This window comes from Astyanax mexicanus, chromosome 21 (assembly GCF_023375975.1).
Source record: "Astyanax mexicanus isolate ESR-SI-001 chromosome 21, AstMex3_surface, whole genome shotgun sequence".
Taxonomy (NCBI): domain Eukaryota; kingdom Metazoa; phylum Chordata; class Actinopteri; order Characiformes; family Acestrorhamphidae; genus Astyanax; species Astyanax mexicanus.
The window spans coordinates 34,465,650-34,493,172 of NC_064428.1; the positions used below are offsets into that span (position 1 = coordinate 34,465,650).

Genomic DNA, 27,523 nt, shown 5'->3' on the forward strand with positions numbered 1-27,523 from the left:
AATTCAGCCTGTAATTTTCTTAGAGGACGTCTGAGACAAACACGTACAAATTACCCCAGAAACAACTGAGAAACTAATCCCTTCCAGATAGAGCTTTATAACCACCTTCTTGTTTTAATATTAATTGAAATAACTATGCTTTTTCAAGAAAATGGAAATATTGTCGAAGAGCCTATTAAATAGTGGCATTCATTATGGATCATTACAGATAGTGTTTAGGTAAAGTACTAAGTAGTCCTGCAATAAGAAAAAATGTATCTTCATAGAAGAAAAAGACGCATCAAGATGCATCGATTAATCGGTTTATAGGCGCTGAATCTTAATTGATTCCAATCGTAAGGTGAATACAGATTCCCACCCCTAATATAGTGTATTGTGAATTACGAATGAATATATCTTAATTAATACTGCTCATATTGATATGTTTATCTGTATAGGAGCTTCAGCCCACAATGGAGAACAAGCGTCTGGTCCTGGGCAAGGCCATCTACTTGATTCGGATCCCAGCCATGTCTCTTGACGACTTTGCCAATGGCGTGGCGCAGTCCGGTGTGCTGACCCTCAATGAGACCAACGATGTCTTCCTGTGGTTCACGGCGGCGAGAAAGCCCGAGCTTCCATTCGTGTGCAAGCCTCGGAAAGGCCTGACGCCGCAAAAGTGCCACCGCTTCCAGTCTTGCGCCTACCGCAGCAACCAGTGGCGCTACCGCGGGCGCTGCGACAGTATCCAGTTTGCCGTGGACAAGCGGGTCTTCATCGCCGGCTTTGGGCTCTACGGCTCCAGCTGCGGCTCGGCCGAGTACCAGGCTAAGATTGAGCTGAAGAGGCAGGGGGTCACCCTGGGCATGGCTGTGATCAAGTACTTTTCCGATGGTTCCAGCAGCACATTTCCCGTATTCTTCGAGTACCCTGTGCAGGTAGAGCCGGACACTTTTTACACAGCCAGCGTGGTGCTCGACGGGAACGAGCTGAGCTACTTTGGTCAGGAAGGAATGACCGAAGTGCAGTGCGGAAAGGTGACCTTTCAGTTCCAGTGCTCCTCGGACAGTACCAACGGCACAGGGGTGCAGGGGGGCCAGATACCTGAACTCATCTTATATGCCTGAGGAACAGGAGCAAACCAGTTCTTCCTGTTTGGGGGAGGGGGGTATAAAGAGTGCCAATCGACAATCTTGTAGAAGTCAAGTTCTGGTCCTGTAGTACACTCTAAAGGCCAGTTTATGCTTCTGCATGGAATCTATGCCATAGTCTTCACCTGTACCTTATATGTCAGCGTGTACTCAAACCCTGTGTCTTAAACTACGCCATACCCTGACCCGCACCTCCTCATGTGTTGCGGTGATGCAGACTTAAGCAACTGGTCTGGGGTGTGCCGTACCCTACGCAAAACTCTAGGGTGTAATCTAGACCATGCCCTTCCTGTTCGAGAGACGCAAACTGCAGCAACTGGTCTGGGGTCTGAGGTGGGGCATACCCTATGTTGAACCCTAAGGTGCACCTTACTTTGTACTCTAGGGCTCACTCTAGTCCTTACCCTAGGGCATTCCCCATGCTGTACCTTGGGCAAAACCCAATTACCTACTCTAGACCGTACCCTAGGGCATACCCCACGCCGTACCTTAGGGAATACCTTATTACCTACCCTAGAACACTCTCTACACCGTACCCTACGCAGGATACTAGACCTTACTCTAGAGCATACCCCACATCATACTCCTGGGCATACCCTATTACGTACTCTAAAACATTCCATAGCTCATACCCTATTTTGTACCCTACTTCGTACCCTAGACCAGGGCCTGACCCTGCAAATTGCAGCAACTGGTCTGGGGTGTATCCTGTGTTGAACCCTAAGGCATACCCTACGGTGTATGCAAGGGAGTACTGTAGACCATACTTTAGGGCATACTCTGCAACATACCCAACGCTGGACTTTAGGGTATACCCCACGCCATACCTTAGGGGATACCTTCTTACCTACCCTAGAACATACCCTAAGCTGTAGTCCAGGCCGTACACTAGGGCATACCCTGTTTCCCACTCTAGACTGTATCCTAGTTCGTACCGTAGGCCAGACTCTGACCCTGCAAACTGTAGCAACTGGTCTAGGGGGTATCCTGTGTTGAACCCTAAGGCATACCCTACGGTGTATGCAAGGGAGTACTGTAGACCATACTTTAGGGCATACTCTGCAACATACCCAACGCTGGACTTTAGGGTATACCCCACGCCATACCTTAGGGGATACCTTATTACCTACCCTAGAACATACCCTAAGCTGTAGTCCAGGCCATACCCTAGAGCATACCCTATGTACTCTACACATGACTCTAGACCATACTCTTGGGCACACCCCACGCCATATTCTTGGGCATACCCTATTACCTACTCTAGAATGTACCACATAGCACCCTATTTTGTGCGCTAGGGCATACCCTAGGCCAGACTCTGACCCTGCAAACTGCAGCAACTAGTCTGTGGCTTACTATATTTTAAAACCCTAAGGTGTACACTACTCAGTACGCTTTAGGGCACACCTCACACCGTACCCAGTGCCATACCTTAGGGAATACCCTATTACCTACCCTAGATAGTACCATAAACCTTACTCTAGGGTGTACCCTAGGGATTATCTACCTTAGAACGTACCCTAAGCTGTACCCTAGGCCAAACCCTGACCCTGCAAACTGCTGACCCCCCACACCGGCTGCTGTGGGGTGTAGCCTGTGTTGTATCCCATGCCGTACCCTAGATGCACTCTCGAGCAGAAGTATAAATTGGCCTTGTAAAATAGTCGGTTCTTGGTTTGAACCTTTGCAGCAGGGGTGGAGAATTCTTGAAAACTCTCGACTCGCCCACAGAACCTGGTTGAATCAGGTGTGATTTGAGAAGGAACAGCCCAAAACTTTTCCTCATCCTTGCTTTGCAGCCTTAAAAATGGTTCTCCAAGACTTCTTTGGTGTTGTACTTTGGTTCTCCTGTTCAGTGGTGATTAATGTGGTTCCATTTTTAGCCTTACATTATGTGGAACGTTGTTTAAGCTTCACATTTGCACATCTCAAACCATGGTGAGAAGTTATTTTGCCAGAAGGTCAGGACTGTGCAGGACAGAGCTACTCCAGGACCAGGGTTGGGAACCAGTGTCTTAAAGAAGAGGATCATGTACAGATTATTGTTGGTTCTAGTGCTGTGGTTGTTATTTGAAGACGGGCAGGTATGTCTAGGGCAGTCGTAGATCAGATTTGTTTGTGAGACACTACCATTGCAGTTTTCGTTAAACACACTCTATTAAACACTCGAATAAGCTGGATTAAGTAGATGTATGGTGAAGTTATCATACAAGCACTAGGCCAGTATAACAGTAAATGTTCTGCTGGGGGCTAAATCAGTTCTATAGCCTCAGTAGACCACAATAACAAGGAATAGACTTCCTGGTGATTAAAGGCCTTTTCATATTTCCTGCAAAAAAAAAAAAAGTTCACGAGGGTTGTGATGAGCAGAAACTACCTTTTGTAAGCTTACAAGCTTGCACACTTTCTGCACTTTCGTTTTTGTCTGTCATATATCTCCAACTGCATGATTTGCCCCTGTCTAACCATGGTTTATGAAGCTGAATAGCCTGGATAAAAAACAGAACCAGCATCTTTACTTATGTACAGCTCTGGAAAAAAAGAAGAGATCACTTCAGTTTCTGAATCAGTTTTTCTGATTTTGCTATTTATAGGTTTATGTTTGAGTAAAATGAACATTGTTGTTTTATTCTATAAATTACAGACAACATTTCTCCCAAATTCCAAATAAAAAAAACATTTGTCATTTAGAGCTGAAATCAATGTCATTGAGAGTTCAGAAATCAATATTTGGTGGAATAATCCTGGTTTTTAATCACAGTTTTTTTTTCATGCATCTTGACATCATGTTCTCCTCCACCAGTCTTACACACTGCTTTTGGATAACTTTATGCTGCTTTACTCCTGGTGCAAAAATTCAAGCAGTTCAGTTTGGTGGTTTGATGGTTTGTGATCATCCATCTTCCTCTTGATTAAATTACAGAGGTTTTCAATTTGGTAAAATTATTTTTTCCAGAGCTATATGTTCATGTAGGGATGCACCAAACATTTGACAGCTAAAATAATGTAAAAACATTACAAAAAATAAATCAATAAATATTTTAAAATGGCAATTTATAAGTGATTTGTCTTTGAAAATCAACATTAAAGAACAATGAATAGATTTAGATTATGCAATTTGTGCAAAGGTGTCAAAATGAATTAAAACCTGGCAAAAAAAACATGTTCTGTATTCAGTATTCTGCCAGGATTCAAATTTTGTTAACTTTTGGCATTTTTCCGCCTTACAATCTTAAGTTTACAAAATAATTCTGAACCTGATTTTCTAATATGATTTTATAATCCAACAAATGTTTTAATTACAAGCTGCCAAAAAGCATTTGAAAATTGGAAAAAAAATCAGTGAAAACCTTCATTAATTTCCTCTTCACTTCAAAAAATAATAAAGAAGATGTACACATCATTTTCTATTTTCGAATTTCATTAGCCTCAAATGTTCATAAAATTAAACTGATAAACGTTACACTAACCGTCTTCATATGCTGAGATTTCCCATCTGCGGTTGTTCATTTTCTTTGTATTTATGCTGCTACATTAATTCGCCAAAGCCAGACGAATTGCGTTTTTGCAGGAAGTATGTTGAGGCCTTTAACAGTGATAGCACTGAAATGAAACTAGAGATTTTGTTCCAATCTTGAGAGAGATATTTAGGAGTTCTTCACATTTCAAGTTATGAAAAACAACATTTTCAGTGATTTTGTGAGTAAAAAAATACAATTTCGAGTTTGTGCCTCTAAATATATATATTTTAAAATGAAACACATGTTTATCACCCTGCTGCTTTATTTTATTTGGTGAAGGGTTCAGCTTTACAGCAGTTCCACTTTCCAGGCTTTTGGAAGCTGGAAAACAGAAAAAACTCAACTTGATTCATATTGAAGTTTGAATTTGGCATTACATTCCCAAACACAACAATATACAGCTCTGTAAAAAAATAAGAGAGCACTTCAGTTTCTGAATCAGTTTCTCTGATTTTGCTATTTATAGGTTTATGTTTGAGTAAAATGAACATTGTTGTTTTACTCTATAAACTACAGACAATGTTTCTCCCAAATTCTAAACAAAAATATTGTCATTTAGAGCATTTATTTGCAGAAAATGAAATAAAAAAATGTCTGAAATAACAAAAAAGATGCAGAGCTTTCAGACCTCAAATAATGCAAAGAAAACAAGTTCATATTCATAAAGTTTTAAGAGTTCAGAAATCAATATTTGGTGGAATAACCCTGTTTTTATTTACTCCTGGTGCAAAAATTCAAGCAGTTTGGTTTGATGGTTTGTGATCATCCATCTTCCTCTTGATTATATTCCAGAGTTTTTCAATTTGGTAAAATTAAAGAAACTCATAATTTTTAAGTGCTCTCTTTTTTTTACAGAGCTGTATTACCAGTTTCAGCAGTGATAATGTGGTATCTGTTAGCGTGTAAAGGGTTGCGCTGATGTGCAGCTTTTACAGTGTTTTACACTCAAAAACCTTCACACTCCGTCTAAACTTAGTGATCTAGTGTTTTCCATGGTGCTTTTTTAAGCAAATTCCTGTATAGTTCAGAAATCATTCTCTATCACCTCTGTTGTGTTTTTTTATACATGGTAATGAATGAAGTAAACCCGGTATCTCCACTGTTACTTTGTTTGTATTGAAGGAATTGATGGACTAGTTTTTGAAACACTGTTCTGATTGAGTGGTGCGAAACGTTCATCGCCTCATAATCAATCATCAATACTACAAAACAAAAGAACACTAGGAAGTATCTGTATTCAGATACTTTAATCATATACTGAGAAATGTTGTCATATATAAATGTGTGTCTAAAAAATAAAGTTCTTATTTTATTGAATTCACTTCTACTTCTGTTTCTGTGCTCATTGTTTTACTTAAGGCCACATATTTTATATACAGATTTTCATTATATTTTTCTCAACTAACCAGCCTTCACTTATATCAAATGTGTTCATGATTTAGACATCACAATAACATTTCATAACATCCTGCTTCTGCAACAGTGTCGCTCTATATTAGGGCTGCAACCAATAGTCGAATACATATATGTATGTATATATGTATGTGTATATATATATATATATATATACACATACATATATACGTATATATATTAACAATATATATTATTAACAATATATTATATTCTATAATATTAACAATATATATATATATATATATATATTGTTAATATTTTCAGACATATAAGTATCCTAGAATCTCCTGAAAAAAAACATCCAGTCTGTGAGCATGTCTCCTATAATATACTTTGTAAGTTTTAGGTTAATATATCTACGTGAAACTATCAAAATGTACTGGGCTCTAAATGCTCCAGCGAGCTAAGCGCTACCACTATGATCAGGAGATCACAGAATTCCGTTCGAATCCCAGTCATGCAGCTTGCCATCAGCTGCTGGAGCCCTGAGAGAGCACAATACACAAGCTCGGTTCTGATACATCAGCAACAGTAGATGGCGCTCCCTATTTCCCCTTATCACTCCTAGGGTGATGTGGATCAGCACAAGGCTGCGTCTGTGATGCTACTCGTTAATGCTGCATCAGCAGCAGTTCAAAAAGAGGTGGTGGCATGTGTTAGTCTTCACCCTCCTGGTGTGTTGGGGCATCACTAGTGACAGAGGGAGTCCTAATGTGTGGGTTGGGTAATTGCCCTTGTAAATTGGGGGGGAAATGGGCTAAAAATTTTACTGCACAATTGGTGTAGGACCCTAAATGTTTAACAGTCTATGTGTAGTAAAACATGCATTGGAGACTAATAGACTAATCGTCAGAAATGGTCATTAGTATCATCCCTACTCTATATAGGGAGAAACTGTTTCTGAGCAACCTATACCTACTGTTAATAAACTGCAGTACATGAGAGTAAGTGCAATTCAGGGCATCCAGTGACTCGTAACCATCACTGCTTATATAAGCAAGATTATGCTGTTAGCTCTGTTTCATTTCACGGTCTGTTGCTCAGTAATAAAGATTAGCAATGCATGGTCCTCATTCCGCTTGTGTAGTGTTGTTCACTGACAGGTACCGTATTTTTCGGACTGTAAGGGGCACTTTAAATCCTTTAATTTTTCCAAAAATTTACAGTGTCCCTTAGTCAGGGTTTATGCATCTAAACAATATATTTTTTTATGATTTTTTAATGACTTTTCCTTGCCTTCTAGGCAACTTTTTATGACAATACGATATTTAAAACATCAGTGCAGACATGGGCAATAAAACCAAAAATCAACTAAAACTGTAATTAAAATGATTATAATATAGTAGGCCTAAAATGAATCTGATTAAAATGTTAACAGACAAATTTTAATAATAAAATGAGTATCAGATCCTGTGAGCTCCATTGTTTAGGGCTAAATTACTGAATTAAGTTCAGTTGATGTTGAGTTGATGTATTTGTTATCTCAAAATAGATTTTCCATCGATAACTTTTCCATGACTTTTCCAAATCTTTCTGAATATTTATATTTTACCAAAATGTATCCAGGTCTGGAAATTGCTGTTTTTTTGAACCGTTAGCTGATAGCGCCCTGGGTTACCGAATCACTCAGGGCTCCCGAGTGTAGCGCTATTGGGTGGCATTTACTAGCGCTAAGTGCTGCTGCTAACTGCGGCTAGTGCTGCTGCTAACCGCGCTGTTGAAAATATTGTAAATCTAAGCTTACTGTAAATAAACAGAAGAGCTTTACTCACCCAAATAAACAATTTTCAGTAGAGAAATCTGTGCATCCAACGCTCATTGGACTTTAAACAAAACTGCAATTCGTACATTTTTTTTTTACTAAGGCTGAAAAGAAAAACTGCTGAATTAGAAGGAAAACATGGTGACACCCTTGTTCCTTACTAGTGTCGCTTAAATTGCGCCTTATGAGCCAATGCACCTTATAGTAAGTAAAATATGGTACCAGTGCATTGTGATAAAGATTCAGGCACTCTAAAACTGCCTCTTTAATTCTGCAGAAGAAGCTTCTTTACCACAGTGACCTGCGTTTTTATTATTTACAAAAGCCGTATGAGAATTCAGTTTAGGGAGGTTGATTCCAGATTTAGGCAAAAAATTCTGTTTTTACAATAATAAACATCCAAAAGTATTAAAAGTATTAAGTCTTTTTCTTCTTTATTTCGCTCTATTTTATCCTCTGTTTCTTGCGAGCCTGGAACTGCTCTGTCTTGTTCTTTATAGACTTGATGAGCATCGACAAACTGGGGTCCATCTCCTTCTTCTGGGATGATGCTGGATCTCCACCGCCACCGCTGGTGCTGGGGGTGGTACTCGTGGTGTTCTCTTGTTCTACTGAGTTTTTGTTGGGCTTTTCTGCTGTTTTCTGCCTCTTTAGCGCCCCCTTCTGGCCGTGCTCCTCCTGCTGCTCCCTGCGCTTCTGCTTCTCCTCCAGGATGCTCTGGGTGGCCTTGGTCTTCTTGTAGGCGGGGTCTGATGGGTCCAGGTTGTAGAGGTGGGACGTGAACATGGCCTGGAAGCGTGGGTCCTGAACATCCACCTGTTTAAAACGTGCAGAAAAAAATAATGCTTGTTTAATGTTTCCTCTGAAATTAAGCATATTAGCATATTAAACCTTTGAACTCTGGGCTGTTTGGGTGTGTTTTTTTTTCTCCGTTTTTGTTTTCAGTTCCTCTTTCAGGTCTTATAACACAGTAATTATATCAGACAGAAACATGCCCTGATCTCTTTTACTCCAGAAGACATACGGCTGCTCAAAAATATAATCATTTAAAATGTAAAAGGAAGCAGAATTGATATATTTTCCTGGAACTAATCATGTTTTAGTCATAATTTCATCAAGCGCCTTTTTTTTTAATTATTTTTTTTACATATTTTTGAATGTATAGACTTTAAATATATTCACACCTAAGATATCTTTTCAAAAATAGTAAGACTAGAGTGTTTATGAGTTAAAGGAAGCGTAAGAATATTGATGATTTGAGTTCATTACATGGTTTATTAATTATAACTTTAATAAAATACATGGAGAAACAGCATCAGGCGGAGCTATTTATCTTGATAATCAATAATCACACCTCTAGGATACATGTAGATCCTAAAAACCTGACACTCAGAGCAGCCTATGCCTTTCAGTATTTTAATCAGGACACACAAATAAAACTATATACAAAAATGTACAATTTTAGTCTAAATAAATAAAAATGTTTAGTGCAAAAAAACTACTTAGTAAAAACTTTTGACTTTCTGATTATTTTTATTTTTCCAAAACTTATCCAGGCCTGGAAATTGCTATTTTTACATTCCATCACTTTTCCAGGTTTTTCATGACTCTAGGATTTTTTTCTGACCTGGAATTTGTCCTCCTCCAGCAGTGTGTTGCTCTTCAGCAGCTTCTTCCTCTTCTTCTTGCTCAGGTTCTGCTGCTCCACTATCTTGTCATAGTTGAAGTGTTGGTGCTTCTCCTCGTCACCGTCGTCCATCAGAAGAGCCATTTCAGCCTGAGGGACACAAACAATGTATGTATATTATATGTATATTTCAGTTTACTTAATCAAATCAACTTATTTCACTCTGATTCTTCCCTTTTTAATCCTTTTTTTATTGGTTATCTCAGTCCCAGACACTTTATATAAAATTGGTAAGAAATAGTACTAGGGATGTAATGGCAGAGTCTCAGTTATTTAAACCCTAATCCAGTTCTGACTCTTTATTGTCCAGTCCAGCAGTGACACTGAGATGTTTAAAAACTCCAGCAGCACTGCTGCGTGTCTGATCCACTCACAGATACAGGACTACAGTCTGATAGATTGATACGTTATAGATCTATGATGTCCTATATGATCAATGGAGCTGAAACAATGATCAATAATGGGTGTAGAAACAAGGAGGTGGTCATTATGTTATGGCTGTTGAATTGTTAACATGTGAAGAGCTACAGTGGCACTACAGCAGGTAATAAGACACAAAATAAAACACCAAAAAGTTTACTCAAGTTTATCATTACCTTCTGCTTCTCTAGCTCCGCCTCCTCCTCTGGTGTTCTTTGCTCCTCCCCCTTTTTGTTTTTCTTCGTTTTCTTGGTTTTCTTTGATGTTCCTGTTCAAACAGTTTCTGAATCAGTTTCTCTGATTTTGCTATTTATAGGTTTATGTTTGAGTAAAATGAACATTGTTGTTTTATTCTATAAACTACAGACAACATTTCTCCCAAATTCCAAATAAAAATATTGTCATTTAGAGCATTTATTTGCAGAAAATGAGAAATGTCTGGAATAACAAAAAAGATGCAGAGCTTTCAGACCTCAAATAATGCAAAGAAAATATTCATAAATCATATTCATAAAGTTTTAAGAGTTCAGAAATCAATATTTTGTGGAATAACCCTGGTTTTTAATCACAGTTCTCTACAGATTTCTGTTGTTTGTCATACTGATATTTCTCCGATTATCAAACAAACTTATAAAAATTTTTTTAGGAAAAAAGCTATCCAAACCAATCCAGCCCTGTGTGAAAAACAGTCTTTCACATCTGACCTTAACTGAGGTGAGTGAGAGCTGCAGTTCTTTAAATGTTATTCTGGGTTCTTTTGGGATCTCCTGGATGAGTTGTTCATGCCCTTTTGGATGAATTTCTTTAGGTCGGCCGGTCACTCCTGGGAAGGTTCACCAGTGTTCCATTAGTATTTTCTCCATTAGTGAATAATAGTGAATCACTGTGGTTTTCTAGAGTCCCAAAGTTTTAGAAATGACTTTATAACCTTTTCCAGACTGATAGATGATCAATGACTTTGTTTTCTGATCTGTTTTTGAATTTGTTCCGGTCAGGGTATAATAATGTGCTGTTTTTTTTAGATCTTTTATCAGCTTCTTGTTGTCAGACAGGTTGTATTATTTATTTAAGTGATTTCTTGATTCTACAGGTCTGGCAGAAGCCTCAGGTCCTTCAGGAAGCTGCTGAACATCATGGACAATGTTCACCATCCTCTGCACAGCACCATCACCAGGCAGAGGAGCTCATTCAGCGGCAGACTGCTGTTCCAGTCCTGCTCCACAGACAGACTGAGGAGGTCTTTTGTCCCTCAGGCCATAAGACTGTTCAACTCCTCTCAGCACAGCAAACTGAAGACTCTGACATTTTTTCACTCTGGCCACAACATGGACACACCCGCATCTCAGCAGACACACTCTCAGAGGTGCCCTATTACATTACATTATTTTGCACTAGTAGTTTTTGCACAAGCTTGCACTGTAAATGTAAATGATTATATAACTATGTATCTAATCAGGCTTGGTTGTGGTTAGTAGTGAAATTCTGAACTCAGCTTTTTTTCAAAAAGTGATTAATCACATTTAATTTAGTGGGAGCAAAGACTTGTTCACTTTTTCACAAAGAGCTTGATTGGTTTGGATATTATTTTCGCTTAATAAATGAAATCATTATTTAAAAAGTGTTTTTTGGTTCATAATCGTTTTAAAAAATCTAAGTACGACTTTTTTTTCTTTTTTTTAGTATGGACGTAGCAAATTATACCATCCAGCTCTTCAGCGAAGAACGGGTCGTCAAGGTCAACATCAGCAGGAAGTTCATCATCACTAATAGCAACTTCCTCCTAGGAAAAAACAAGAGAGAGAAAAGAAAGACGAGTAAAAAAACAACAGCAAGACAACAACAGACAGATGTTACCACACCCGATCATTCATTTTCTTCTCTTTTCTCATATTAATAAGAGTTTATCCTGCTTTTATTGGAGTAACTGTCTCTACTGTCCAGGATAGAAGGCTTTCTACTAGATTCTGAAGAAGTACTGAGTATTGCGTTTATCGTATCTGAAGCATATGATAAAATATCGATATTTATATCTCTCAGCTCTTTCATGGTGTTTTTTTTTATTTACCTTCTTTTCTTTCCTCTTCTCCTTCTTTTTCTCTTTTTTCTTCTCGAGGAACTCCTCCCATGGAGTCAGCTTATCTTTACCCTCCAGCTTCTTCTTCACCAGCTTCTCCGCGGTCGCCTTCAACCCTGAGAAAGTATCACAGTATCTCAGTAACTCATCATTATAACAGTTTACAGTGTTGATTTAAGAGTGGGTGTGTCTACAGCTTTTACTTTTGGCCTTTTACATTTTTAAGTTAATAATTTTCTTCCTTTTATTTTTTTACTTATTAATATTTTTTTTATCTATTTTAGTTTCATCATTAGGGGTGGGCGATATGGCTCTAAAATAATATGACGATATTTCAGGGTATTTTTGCGATAACGATATACTTGGCCATATAGGAAAATTAAAATAATTCATTCATTTCAGGAATATAGTATAATAGTATAACAGAATAATCATAATGTGGCAAAATAAATATTATACAACAGTTAGTTCCGACCTCACAATCTGATTGGTTGAGAAGTTTTCTAGCCGTGATGATATTTCGTGATAACATCACGGCCATCTCACACTAAACTTGTATCACTTCGGCGACACGTTGCCGAGTAACGGCGTATATACACAGGACACCCGCAGCAGCAGCTTTAGCTTAGCACAGGCTAGCGCTCAGCCGCGGCACGCTCGCCCGCAGCACTGGCTTGACATTCGTGGAAAAAAGGGAAAGAAAATCGCTCGGTTAATGCCGTCTTACAGCCAGACCGCTAACCAGCCAGGCTAGGCTAAGCTATGCTAATGCTGAGCTAAAGCAAGCTATGCTAAACTAACCACAGTCCAGCCAGCTAGCTAAAACCACTAACACCACCCAGGAAAATAAGCAGAAATGCTAAAATGCTCAGCGTTCACCTGAAGACGACTCCACGCAGCAGGAGAGGAGAGTATTAGCGTTATTTCACGCTCCTAACGTTACCATCTTCACTTATTCCCACTTTTGCTTTCAAGCTAACTTTCGTGGTGTTAGTCTGCCTGAACCATACACTGTATGTAGTTAAGTTGTAGTGGAACTACTTTTTGGCGGAAGGCTCAGTCCATATTAAAGCATATTCAAACTGAATTTCTTAAAGTTCTTTGATTTATTTTCTTTATTTATTTAGTAAAAAAATAAACTGTTGTATAAAAGCAATAGAACACTCAGGGTTGTGTGTTATCACGAATAACATAACGGCTGTGATGATCTACAGTACTCGCCTTCGGCTCGTGCCTGCAACCAAATCACAGCCGTGATGTTATTTCGCGATAACACACTCCCTCTCGTGTTCTATTGCTTAAATATAGCATGAAATAATATAATGCAGCAAAAAATATTGCAGAATATTTAGTGCATGCATATAAACTGCAAACTAAAACAATTATACAATAAATACACCTAAAGCTTCACAGTAAATAATAGACTACTTTTAAGACAGAACAGCCCTATTATCACGATATGGATTTTTAATATCATGATATTTCTGTGTCACAATATATTGTATATTGCCCACCCCTATTCATCATTTATTTTTTTTATAATTGTGGTTATTTTTAGTCCTTTATTTCTTTAAATGAATTTACATTTTATTATTCTACGTATTTATCTCTTTGTTTTATTGCTCTACATTTTAGCCTGTTTGCATATCCTTTTATTTTGATTTATTCAATTTTTTTCTTAATTAAATCTTACATTTTTTTGCTTGTTTTTATCATTTAAACTTAAGTTTCAATCCCTTTAATGTTATGTAAATGCTCGGCTGTATTGAAAATGATGGTTTCCTTTAATGTATTTACAGAGTAAAAATAAAGGCGAATTGATTGACTAATTGATTGATTGATTAATTGATTGATAGATAAGCCCCACCCACCTCACCAGCTAATAGTCTGATAGGTTGATAGGTTTCTGTTCCATCATTACCTGGCACCCAGGTGATCTCCATCTCCATGTCCTGGTCCTTCTTCTTGTCTTTCTCCTGGATGCCCTGCAGTAGTTCTCTGTATTTAGCAATCTGATCCTCCTCTTTCTTCTTCTTCTTTTTTCCTTTCTTCCCTTCTTTCTTCTCCTCCTTCACGCTCTCCTCCGGCTTCACCTCTGAGAACAAAAAACAAGAAAAAAATAAGAGACCACTTAAAAACGATGAGTTTCTTTGATTTTACCAAGCTGAAAACCTCTGGAATACAATCAAGAGGAGGAGACTAGGAGTGAGCAGCATAAAGGTATCCAAAAGCAGTGTGTAAGACTGGTGGAGGAGGAGAACATGATGCCAAGATGCATGAAAACTGTGATTAAAAACCAGGGTTATTCCACCAAATATTGATTTCTGAACTCTTAAAACTTTATGAATATAAAATTGTTTTCTTTGCAGCTCTGCTTCATCTTTTTTTGTTATTTCAGTCATTTCTCATTTTCTGTAAATAAATGCTCTAAATTACTAAAATATGTTTATTTGGAATTTGGGAGAATTGTTGTCTGTAGTTTATAGAATAAAACAACAATGTTCATTTTACTCAAACATAAACCTATAAATAGCAAAATCAGAGAAACTGATTCAGAAACTGTGAAGTATGATTATTATTATTATTATTATTATTATTATATTATATCATTTTAAAAAAGCACTAAAACATCACTGCTCACCTTCAGGCTCTTCCTCAACTACAGCTTCCTCTTCAAACTTCTCCTCTTCAGCCTCATCTTCACTGGAGGAAGCGAGGTAGGCGTTGAAGTCCATATCCAGCAGCTCATCCTTATTGAACTTCTTGTTGAGGGCTGTGACTCGATCATGATCCGTCTCGTCCCACGTTAACTCCACCTGCAGAGAAATAAACGGAGAATAACGTTAGGTAAATAAATACAGCTTGCAGCCAATGAAAACCCAAAAATCAGTGTCTCAGAAAATTAGAATATTATATAAGACCAATTGGCACTTTTGTTGGCAGTGTGGGCAGAGTTCCAAATCCTGCTGGAAAATGAAATCTCCATAAAAGTTAGTTGTCAGTAGTAGAGTGAAGCATGAAGTGCTGTAAGATTTTGTGGGAAAACAAAACTGCACTGACTTTAGACTTGATAATAAAACACAGTGGATCAACACCAGCAGATGACATGTCTCTCCAAACCATCACTGACCATCAGTAAATTTTACATTTCATTTAAAGTAAATCAAGGGAGCAGAGTCTGGAGGAAGAGTGGAGAGACACACAGTCCAAACTGCTCGAGGTCTAGAGTGAAGTTTCCACCAATCAGTGATGTTTTGGAGAGACATGTCATCTGCTGGTGTTGATCCACTGTGTTTTATTATCAAGTATAAAGTCAGTGCAGTTTTGTTTTCCTACAAAATCTTACAGCACTTCATATCTTACAGCTTCTCTCTGCTACTGACAACTAACTTTTATGGAGATGCAGATTTCATTTTCCAGCAGGACTTGGCACACTGCCCACACTGCCAAAAGTACCAACTGGTAATACATCTATATCATTTATTAGTTTCTCATTTTATATATATATATGTATATGTATATATATATATATATAACTCAAATGTAATAGTTGATCTTCTAACAGTGTAAATGAAGAGTGAAGGGATCAGACCTTGGCGGTGGTGGTCGTGGCGGAGGTGAAGAGTTTGGGTTGGTAGGTGGACAGGTCCACCTCCACCGCTTTATCTCTGGGCTCATCTTCAAATGTGACATCATCAGGAATAAACCTGCAGTAAAACAAAGTCAGGCAAACACACAGACACACACACAGACACACACACAGACACACACACAGACACACACACAGACACACACACAGACACACACACAGACACACACACAGACACACACACACAGACACAGACACACACAGACACACACACAGACACAGACACACAGACACACACACAGACACACACACAGACACACACACAGACACACACACAGACACACACACAGACACACACACACAGACACAGACACACACAGACACAGACACACACAGACACACACACAGACACACACACAGACACACACACAGACACACACACAGACACACACACAGACACACACACACAGACACAGACACACACACAGACACACACACAGACACACACACAGACACACACACAGACACACACACACAGACACAGACACACACAGACACACACACAGACACACACAGACACACACACAGACACAGACACACACACAGACACACACACACACACACACAGAGACACAGACACACACACAGACACACACACAGACACACACAGACACACACACAGACACACACAGACACAGACACACACACAGACATAGACACACACAGACATAGACACACACAGACATAGACACACACAGACACAGACACACACAGACACAGACACACACACACAGACACACACACAGACACACACAGACACACACACAGACATAGACACACACACAGACACACACAGACACACACACAGACATAGACACACACAGACATAGACACACACAGACATAGACACACACAGACACAGACACACACACACAGACACACACACAGACACACACAGACACACACACAGACATAGACACACACACACACAGACACACACAGACATAGACACACACAGACACAGACACACACACAGACACACACAGACACACACACAGACATAGACACACACAGACACAGACACACACAGACACACACACACACAGACACACACAGACACACACAGACACACACACACACAGACATAGACACACACAGACACACACACACACAGACATAGACACACACAGACACACACACAGACACAGACACACACACAGACACAGACACACACACACACAGACACACACACACACACACACACAGACACAGACACACACACAGAGACACAGACACACACACAGACACACACACAGACACAGACACACACACACAGACACAGACACACACACAGACACAGACACAGACACAGACACACAGACACACACACACACAGACACACACAGACACACACAGACACACACACAGACACAGACACACACACACACAGAGACACAGACACACACACAGACACACACAGACACACACACAGACACAGACAAACACACACACAGACACACACAGACAGTTTGATACATCTAATAACTGATGGACACAGTAATATTTCAGAAAACAGAAAATGTGCAATATGCATTAAACCAAAATTTGACCGGTGCAAAAGTATGGGCATCCTTATCATTTTATTGATTTGAATACTCCTAACTACTTTCCTCATTTTCTACCCAATTTACACGGCCAATTACCCAACCCACTCATTAGGACTCCTCCTATCACTAGTGATGCCCCAACACACCAGGAGGGTGAAGACTAACATATGCTTCCTCTGATACATGTGAAGTCAGCCACCGCTTCTTTTTGAGCTGCTGCTGATGCAGCATTACCGAGCAGCATCACAGCGCTAACACTCGGAGGAAAGCGCAGCGACTCGGTTCTGATACATCAGCTCACAGACGCCCTGTGCTGCAGACATCACTGTAGGAGTGATGTGGGGAGAGAGCGCCATCTACCCACCCGGAGGAAGCAGGGCCAATTGTGCTCCCTCTGAGCGCCGGCAGTTTGATGGTAAAGCTGCATGAGGGGGGGTTCAAACCTGCGACCTCCTGCTCATTGTGGCAGCGCTTTAAACCGCTGGACCACTCAGCGCCCCCCCAACATTTTTTTTAGTAAGTAGAGCTTTATAACTGAGCTTTGTAAAAACATTTTCGGGCTGTTTGAATGAGTGAAGTCTGAACGTGAGCAGCTGAATTTAAATTTTAAAATACTTTCTGAACAAACATTTTTTTTTATTGTAAACATATAGCCTAAGTGCAAAACACAAAAACAACAATAAGAGTACACACTGCACCGCAAGTCAAGTATGTAATGCAGACGAGCGGAGGAGCTGAATGCTCACACACTTCAGTGTGAATGGGCAGAAATGAGTTAAACCACTGAAACACAGGTTTATAAATGATTTAGTTATTAATCTTAATAACTACAGCAGCTATTGTGGTGACCATGTAGCGTATTTGACATTTTTTTTGTTATCTTTGAGTAATTTAAGATCAGTGCTCTTAGTCTTGTTTTCTCACCGTAGATCCACCATGGAGCAGCTGCTCTCGTACTCGAACCCGTCGCACTCCTCGTAGATCTTGGCGGCTGTTTCTACTGAGTCACACTCCACCACGGCATAGTAATACCTCAAACGCTTAAACTGATAATCTCTCACCTTCTCCCTGTAGATCCTAACAAACACACACACACACACAACCAGCAGCAGCAGTTGTATGAATCTACAACTTTTTACATTTTCACACCATTATCTGAACTTTCTACTCCTTAAATTTTAAAAACAGCCTCGTTACTCCTATTTCATTTCAGCTGGTTTTCATTCCGGCTTCTCCTCGTTCAATAAAACCCCTATCCAGGTAAATCTCTCCATCCAGATAGAGTGAATCTGATTGTGACTGGATGTAGAGAAGTATAAACATATACCATTCCAATATATTTATATTCTACTAAAATACATTCCACTCTATTTCAGACACTTTCAATTCTTTCGATTTACAATATTAATATATTTCAAATATGTATTTTTATTTATAACATTTATTCAAATCTTGAAAACATCCCAGAGCAATTCAAAAATTACTTCATTACGAATGCAGAGATTGATAAATATTGAACTCGCCGGTCTTTAGATCTTCATTTTCCTGAATTTCTCTCTTGTAGAGTCAATAATTTTCAATAAGATATAGGGTGACAAAACTGTGGAACGATTTTAACCATTTGGCAAAAAAATGTTCATCTGTAAATCATTATAAACGATGTTTAAAAGATCATTTGATTAATGTTTTATGATCACTATTTATTTTATTTTTTTTGTGTTTTATATTTGAAATGTGATATTCTTCTGTTATGTTCTTTATAATAGATTTTTTTTTTTTTATATAATTTTATTTCAGATTTTTCCCCATTTTCTCCCAATTTGGATATCCAATTGTCCCTCCCCTTTGTGCGTCCCCATCACCGGTGACGCCCGTGACTCTTGGAGGATGCAGACGAGCACACGCCTCCTCCGACACGTGTGAAGTCAATCACCCCTTTTTTCGAGCTGCTGCTGCGGATGAATCATTGCCTGAGCAGCTAGCGCGCTCGGAGGAAAGCACAGCGGATAGGTTCCGATTCATCCGCTCACAGACGCCTCGTGCCGCCCAGCGTCACCTTAAGTGTGATAGGGAGAGAGCGCCATCTACCCACCCCAGAGGGAGCAGGGCCAATTGTGCTCCCTCTGAGCGCCGGCAGCTTGATGGCAAAGCTGCATGAGCTGGGGTTCAAACCTGCGACCTCCTGCTCATACGCTGGACCACTCGGCGCCCTCATAAGAGATTTTCAATATTTTATTAAGGTAGAGGCTTTATTTAAGCCCATGTTAAAAATACAAAAAAAAAATAAAATAAAAAAATACTAAAATACTAAAAATGAGAATATTTAGTATTCATATTTTAAAAACACTGCTTCGCTCGTAGTACAGTGAAAAACGATTCATGTGTTTTACCTCTGATCCTCAGTATCTGCCTCTGGGTCGTCGGGCAGGTTGGTGAGCTCCAGCGGTCCCTGAGTCTCTTCTGCCTTCATTCTCTCTTTACCGAACTCAGACGGGTAGATCTAACAAATGTGAACACAGACAACTGAACAACACTTACATATCTTCTGATTGGACAACACAGAAGATGCCTTTAACACTTTGATACAGTGTAAAGTGGAAACTGTATATAAACTGTATATAAACTACTTTAAATATGCTGCTCATATCTGTGTACAGTGTAGTAGTTTCTATGGTATTGGCTGCTATAGTTTTTCTATGCAGGTGGTTGCTATGGAGCTGCTTAATGGTTCCTGGGCTGTTGCTAGGTTACTAGGCAATGATGTAATCTGTTGCGTTTAGGCACTTTGAGACACGGCTATGCTATGCTGCTATTTTTGGGCAAATAATATTGGTCGCCAAATATTTGCCAATATTCGCCCCTAGGTTGGTGTGGTGGTTTTGCTAGGTAGCTGCTCTAAAGATGCTTAAAGGTTGCTGGGGTGTTGTAATTCAGTTGGCATGATATTTCTGGTGGCTGCTATTGCCTAAAGAATTAGGTGGCTGCATTGGTGTTTCTATGTGGTTGCTATGGTTGTGCTGGATGGCTGCAAAAAGGAACTGCTTAGTGGTTGCTGAGGTGTTGCTTGGCAGTTATATGGAGAGTATGAAGTGGGTATACTGTATGTAAGATGTGTACAATTTGCAGGTGTAAACAGGGGTCAGAAAATGAAACTGAAACACCCGTCATCATTTTAGTTTGGGAGATTTCATGGCTAAATTGGAGCAGCCTGGTGTTCAATCTTCATTAATTGCACATTATTGCACCAGTAAGAGCAGAGTGTGAAGGTTCAATTAGCAGGGTAAGAGCACAGTTCTGCTCTAAATATTACAATGCACACAACATTATGTGTGACATACCAGAGTTCAAAAGAGGACAAATTGTTGGTGCACGTCTTGCTGGAGCATCTGTGACCAAGACAGCAAGTCTTTGTGATGCATCAAGAGCCACGGTATCCAGGGTAACGTCAGCATACCACCAAGAAGGACCAACCACATCCAACAGGATTAACTGTGGACGCTGTAAGAGGAAGCTGTCTGAAAGGGATGTTCGGGTGCTAACCCGGATTGTATCCAAAAAACATAAAACCACGGCTGATCAAATCACGGCAGAATTCAATGTGCACCTCAACTCTCCTGTTTCCACCAGAACTGTCCGTCACCACAATACATTACTGTGATCTAAAACCAGGTGTTTCAGTTTCAGTTTCCAACCCCTGTATTTTAGAGTGATAAAACAGCATCTACAGGTTGTAATTAACAGTGTGAGATAATATATTTACCGTTACAGACAGAACCACTCCGTCTTTGGGTTTGAAGGAGCTGAAGAGAGCCAGAAGGTCTTTAGCTTTAATCCGATCCCAGTCCATATTACACACCGCCAGCCTCCGGCTCATCTAAACACACACACACACACACAGATATAATGTCTTTACTGGCTGGTATATTCTCCCAGAAATAATTACATGAAGCAAATATTTGTGTTTTTAAGACTATTTTATGTCACTGATATTTTAATAATATATTAAAATAAAAATGAAATTACTTGGCCTGTCACAATACCCATATTTATTAAACGATGTATTGTTGTAAACAATAAAACTGTCATATTGGGACTAATATATGCTGCTGATACACTGAAAATATAACAGAAATATATGTAATTACACCATTTTAAAGATAGCTTAAACTTTTACTTATTAAAGAGCCACTAAGCACTAAACCATATTTAAACGCTTAACCATAAAAAACGCTTTTATTGTGGTAATTTCTTCCTCTGCAGTGCTGTTTCCTCTCAGGGTTAGCTGTGCTATAGGCGAGGATGATGAGTCATGATATGCAAATAAATCAATCAATAATACCGCCCCAACTGGTAACGCCCAATCATCTGCAACTCATCGCTATCAGAGGCACACTGCTCAGACCAATCAGCTCTCCCTTCTGCCCCGCCCCTAAACCCATACATCACCCAGTGCACCTCCCAAACTACCCTCCCATTTTTTTTTTGCCTTTTTTAAGTTTGAGCTGAAGGTGTAGTCAGCAAAAATCGGAGGGTTTAGTTAAACTTTAATAGTCTTGAAAACTAAAAGAGAGGGGAAGGAAAAAAATGTTGAGAGGATGAGAAGGGAAGAAATAAGAAAAAAAAACTAAATTTTGTGCTGGGTTCGTTTATTTAGTTTTGTACATTTACTGTTTCGTCTATTATTTTTGTGCTTTTAATTCTGGATAACGCTAACGCTTTTCTTTTCTCATTCATTGGATTTGTCTTCTTTCTCTGCACATTTTTAAGCATATTTTTTAAATGCTGTCACAAGTATTATTAATTTATATAAAAAAGCATGGAAGTAAACACAATGGGTAATTTTGAGCACCGCAAAAATGAGTGATTTTGTGTCCATATATTGTATGATTGATTGATCGATCGATAACATGATTATATTTACAGGCCTCAGGCCTACAAATTAGGTAAATATTAATAATTAAAAGTTAATGGATACACCGTTTAAATAGCGCTAAAAAGAGACTGTACAGAAAGGGGAAATGTAAAATAAAAATATGGAACCTTTAATGAAAAAAATGTTATTTACTGCACCTTTAATGATGCAAATCACGTATAACTATACAAGAACAGTATTCAAACAATTAAACGATTCGAACCTCCTCAGTGCGTGGAGCGTCCTTCCACATCTCCCCCCAGTTGTGCTCGATCTCCTCTTCCTCTCGACGAAGGTAATCCTCCACCTCATCCTTCTCTTCCTCTTCCTCGTCCTCTGAGCTGGTCTCGACGTTTCCTTTTCCTCTGGCCAGATCTGGACCACTGTCACTTTCATCTTCAGAATCTTCATCATCATCCTCTTCAGAGTCTTCTTCTTCTTCATCGTCAATGTCATTTTCTGCTGAGAGACCTTCTTCTTCATCTTCATCCTCCTCTTCCTGCTCCTCATCTTCCTCTCCTGTATAAACAGAGGAATATGTATTAATAAATGTACTACTTAAAGTTACACTCATTGCAGACAATGAGTAGGTGCCTGACCTTCTAATCTAAAATATTCTTAATTTAAAAAAGTATTTGGGCGATCATTTTTTTTTTTGCCGATATCACAATTTAATGAATATATTCTGCAACAATACAAATACAAAAGTATTATTTAGTATATATATAAAAGTCTGAAAATAATAATATATTTACAGGTATAAAAATCTAAACTAAACCTTTGCCTTACTACTAACATCTACTAACATCTTGATTTGTATAAAATAATAAGTGTAACAACATGATAAATATGATGAAACTAAAGCATATTTACTGAATACAAACCATTTAAAGTAAATGCAGTAAATAAATTAAATACAAACATAAATATACAAAATGGATCGTTTTCAACAATATTATAATCACCTATATCCACATAATTGTGGAACAAATCATATAATTAATTGTAATATAACTAACTATATAAAAAAATAATAGCTTAGGTTTGTGTTTTATGTTTTCTAAACTGATAACTCTTAGCATTTCCCCAGTCAGCAAACCCTTAACACCTTATCAACCACCGAGCAACACCTGAAGAACCATCTTGCAACACCATAGCAGCCACATAGCAACATTTTAACACCACCCGGAAACACCTTAGCCACCACTGAGCAATGCCTTAGCAACCATCCAGCAACACCTTAGCAAACACCGAGCAAGAGCTTAGCAACCACCTAGCAACACTTTAGCAACTACATAGCAACACCACCTAGCAACCACCGAGCATCAGCTTAGCAGCCACACAGCAACATCTTAAAAACACCTAGCAACCACCAAGCAACAGCTTGGCAACCACTGAGCAACACCTTAAGAACCACCCAGCAACACTTTAGCAACCACCGAGCATCAGCTTAGCAGCCACACAGCAACATCTTAAAAACACCTAGCAACCACAGAGTAACAGCTTAGCAGCCACATAGTAACATCACAACATCTAGCAATACCTTGCAACACCTTAACACCATCTAGCAACACCTTTGCAACCACCCAGCAACACTTTAGCAACCACCCAGCAACACATTAACACCAACCCAGCAACACCTTAAGAACCACCCCACTACACATTAACACCCACCTATCAACGCCTTAGCTGCCACATAGCAACAGCTCAACACCACCTAGGAACACCTTAACACCACCTAGCAACACCTTAAAAACCACCCAGAAACACCTTAAGAACCACCCAGAAACACCTTAAGAACCACCCAGAAACACCTTAAAAAACACCCAGAAACACCTTAAGAACCACCCAGAAACACCTTAGCAACCACCCAGCAACACCTTAGCAATCACAGAGTAACACCTTAGCAATCACAAAGTAACACCTTAGCAACCACCTTGCATTATTTACCTTCTTCTATCACTCTCACTCCTTTAAGCAGCTCTGATGATGACGTGGTTTTCCCAGTTTTTTCAGACTCTTTGGTTTTTAAAGCCTTCTTGCTTTTCTTTACAGTTTTCTTAGGTGCAGGTTCCTCCTCTTTTTCCTTCTGAGCCTCCTGCTCCTCCTCCACTCCCTTTTTTCCTTTCGTCTTCTTTTTCTTCTCTTTCTCTTTCTCCTCCTGCTCCTCCTGCTCCTCCTGCTCCTCCTGCTCCTCCTCTCCTCCGTCGGACTGCTCCGAGTCCGAGACCTTGTAGAAACGCTTCAGGTCCTCGGTGGAGGTGTGGCTGACCGGCCGGCCGCGTTTATCCACCGTGTACTTCAGCTTGAAGCGCTCGTCATGGAACATGGACTGGAACCTCTTATCGATCCGGACCTTCTTCTCCACGTCCGGAATCTCCCAGAAGCGAGGATCCTTAGTGATCTTGGTGAAGCGGTCATCACAGCTCGGCTGCTTCTTAGACGACATGATGGAGCTACAGCTTCCTTACACACAGAAACCTGCTTAGAAAACAAAGAAAAATAGTTAAATTACTTTATTTGATAATTTTTTTCAAAGTGTGTATCACACAACTGTTTAACTGTTTAGTATTATCAATATTTAAGCACCAATTTCAGCACTAATTGCATACAGTGCAAAAACATGGAGATCAGGTACATTGGATACTCTAAATTGCCCAGAAAAATTGAATACTCTAAATTGGTCTGGTAAATTGAATATTCTAAATTGATCTGGTGCATTGAATACTGTAAATGGCCCAGAAAACTGAATACTCTAAATTGATCCGGTGTGTGTGTAAATGTGTGGTATGTATGTAAGTTTGTGTCTGTGTAAAATGGGCGTAAATGTGTGTATGACTGTGCCCAGATATAGATTGGCACTCTGTCCTGGGTAAATGCTGTAGTGCTCGATGCAGTCCTCCAGGTGGACGGTTGTTTCCGGTTGAGAGTACGCTGTGCGCTTTTGGCTGCCGCTTCTCACCGGTGTGTGGATGAGTGTTGATGTGTAATGTGCTTGTGTGTAAAAACGTGTAAATTGTAAAGCGTCCTTGGGTTTCTAGAAAGGCGCTATATAAGTTGAACTTCATTCATTCATACAGTTAAACCCACTAGCACTCGATGGGTAAAGAATTATAGAACCTCAGATAAGACAATGTCCAAACCACTGGAGTTCAACACGCTTGAAGGAGAACACTAACCACCAGTACTGTTACCATTACACTGAGTAATAATTCATTTCTACAAGACCCATCATTTTACATCTTCTCTTTATCTGTTAGAATCTAACATACTATTTTTGCTACAGTTATATTATTAAGACTGACATATAGTAACAGTCAAAAGTTTGGACACACCTTTGATTTCTAAATTGTAGATTCGTATGAAAAACATTAAACGATTAAGGGATACATATGGAATTATGTCGTAAACATTTAATAAAGTGTTATTCCTCCACATTAATCGGTGATATGAGGTGATTTGAGGTGATTTAATTGTGATGAGCTGGAGATTCACAGCGTGAAGGAATAGCAGCAGCTATTGTTCAGCACCTCCAGGAACTCCTTCCTTCAGGACTCTGAGAAAACTATTCCAGGAGACTCTCCCTCATGAAGACACTGAGATTAAAATCTCACCAACAGTGTGCAGATCTGTTCTCAAAGATAAAAATCCTTATTTAGAAGAATCTAAAGTAGCTATAAAACAGATTCTAGTTTGTTTAACACTGTTTGTTTACAGAATAATTCAGCATGAGTTCCTGTATAGCTTAAATATAGTCTTCAATAATACATTAACAATGTAAATCTTTGATTTAAGCAAATGTAAATCCTCTGGAATATAATCAAGAGGAAGATGGATGATCACAAGCCATCAAACCAAACTGAACTGCTTGAATTTTTGCACCAGGAGTGATTAGCATAAAGTTATCCAAAAGCAGTGTGTAAGACTGGTGGAGGAGAACATGATGCCAAGATGCATGAAAACTGTGATTAAAAAACAGGGTTATTCCACCAAATATTGATTTCTGAACTCTTAAAACGTTATGAATATGAATATGAATTCTTTGCATTATTTGAGGTCTGAAAGCTCTGCATCTTTTTTGTTATTTCAGCCATTTTTCATTTTCTGTAAATAAACGCACTAAATTACAATATTTTATTAGGAATTTGGGAGAAATGTTGTCTGTAGTTTATAAAATAAAACAACAATGTTTATTTTACTCAAACATAAAATAGGAAAATCAGATAGACAGTAATCAGAGTTACTGTAGTTAGATATGTAGTATGATAACATTAGTTAGCATTAGCCTCTGCTGCTCAGTGATAAACAGGTGATTTTAATGTTATTAATGGTAAAGGAATAAAGTCAGTAGATAATCTGATACAGCAGCGGATTGTTAATCTCTCTGCTGTTTAAATAAACCGGATTTAAAGTGTAAAACAGTGTAAATAAGGTAAATTAGAGCTGTAAGATTCTCACCACTCTCTGATCCTCCACTCCACACACCATCCACGTGTTACCCCTGACCTCTCCTAGCTCCGCCCACCCACACTACGGCAAGCCTGGGGACCCAAAAAACATCCCGTCCCTGCCTTCATTCTGAATGTGTGAGAATTTTATATCTATATTATTTCAATACCTACAGAAAACTGCAGAAACATAAAGCCAGAGTAATTTAAGTGTTTTTAAATAGACTAATTACACTAGTTAGACCCCCTAATATGCAGATTGGAACACAACCTGTATTTGAATGAATAAAACCCACGTTATGCAGCTGCGGGACGTGTTCCAATCTGCGCATTAGTGTTACAAAACAAGATAATCACTACAACAAGATACCATACAGCTTTGGAAAAAAATAAGAGACCAATTCAGTTTCTGAATCAGGTTTTCTTATTTTGCAATTTATAGGTTTATGTTTGAGTAAAATGAACATTGCTGTTGCCCAAATTCCAAATAAAAATATTTTAGTCATTTAGAGCATTTATTTGCAGAAAATGAGAAATGACTGAAATAATAAAAAAGATGCAGAGCTTTCAGACCTCAAATAATGCAAAGAAAACAAGTTCATATTCATAAAGTTTTTTAGAGGTCAGAAATCAATATTTGGTGGAATAACCCTGGTTTTTAATCACAGTTTTTTATGCATCTTGGCATCATGTTTTCCTCCACCAGTCTTATACACTGCTTTTGAATAACTTTATGCTTCTTTACTCCTGGTGCAAAAATTTAAGCAGTTCAGTTTGGTTTGATGGCTTGTGATCATCCATCTTCCTCTTAATTTTATTGAAGAGGTTTTCAATTTGGTAAAATTAAAGAAACTCATAATTTTTCAAGTGGTCTCTTATTTTTATCAAATGCTGTTTGTAGTTAATGCATATATATATTTTCTGACATATATTATGCTATACTAATTAAGCAGTTAA

At 38.9% G+C, this 27,523-nt stretch overlaps 2 protein-coding genes across 6 annotated transcripts in view; one reads left to right on the forward strand and one right to left on the reverse strand.

Annotated features, from left to right (window-relative positions):
- The window catches only part of btbd3a (BTB (POZ) domain containing 3a), a 176,087-nt gene that overhangs the window by 6,794 nt on the left and 141,770 nt on the right, over positions 1–27,523 (forward strand). For 2 of the 4 annotated variants that reach the window (XR_007427912.1, XR_007427910.1), the window contains exon 6: positions 438–3,724. Coding sequence is in view for 1 of the 4 variants with exons in the window: in XM_007238932.4 (XP_007238994.3) it covers positions 438–1,106 (669 nt within the window). In the remaining 3 variants the exon portion in view is untranslated. Of the gene's footprint in view, positions 1–437; positions 5,973–10,252; positions 10,333–27,523 lie in introns of those variants that run through there. The other 2 variants (XR_007427911.1, XM_007238932.4) reach the window with 2 other exon arrangements.
- esf1 (ESF1, nucleolar pre-rRNA processing protein, homolog (S. cerevisiae)) lies at positions 5,130–26,651 on the reverse strand. 2 transcript variants are annotated; one of them, XM_022674536.2, is made up of 14 exons: positions 26,577–26,651; positions 24,069–24,599; positions 22,342–22,637; positions 20,967–21,080; positions 19,597–19,706; positions 18,131–18,283; positions 15,603–15,717; positions 14,652–14,826; positions 13,932–14,105; positions 12,002–12,126; positions 11,638–11,716; positions 10,113–10,204; positions 9,457–9,606; positions 5,130–8,645 (listed from the first exon to the last, which is right to left on the reverse strand). In XM_022674536.2, the coding sequence occupies exons 2-14, from the start codon at positions 24,565–24,567 to the stop codon at positions 8,274–8,276; spliced, it is 2,454 nt and encodes an 817-aa protein (XP_022530257.2). In that variant the 5' UTR covers positions 24,568–24,599; positions 26,577–26,651; the 3' UTR covers positions 5,130–8,273. The 2 variants fall into 2 exon arrangements, with proteins under 2 accessions (XP_022530257.2, XP_022530256.2); XM_022674535.2 differs by having other exon boundaries at positions 24,069–24,602; positions 26,577–26,648.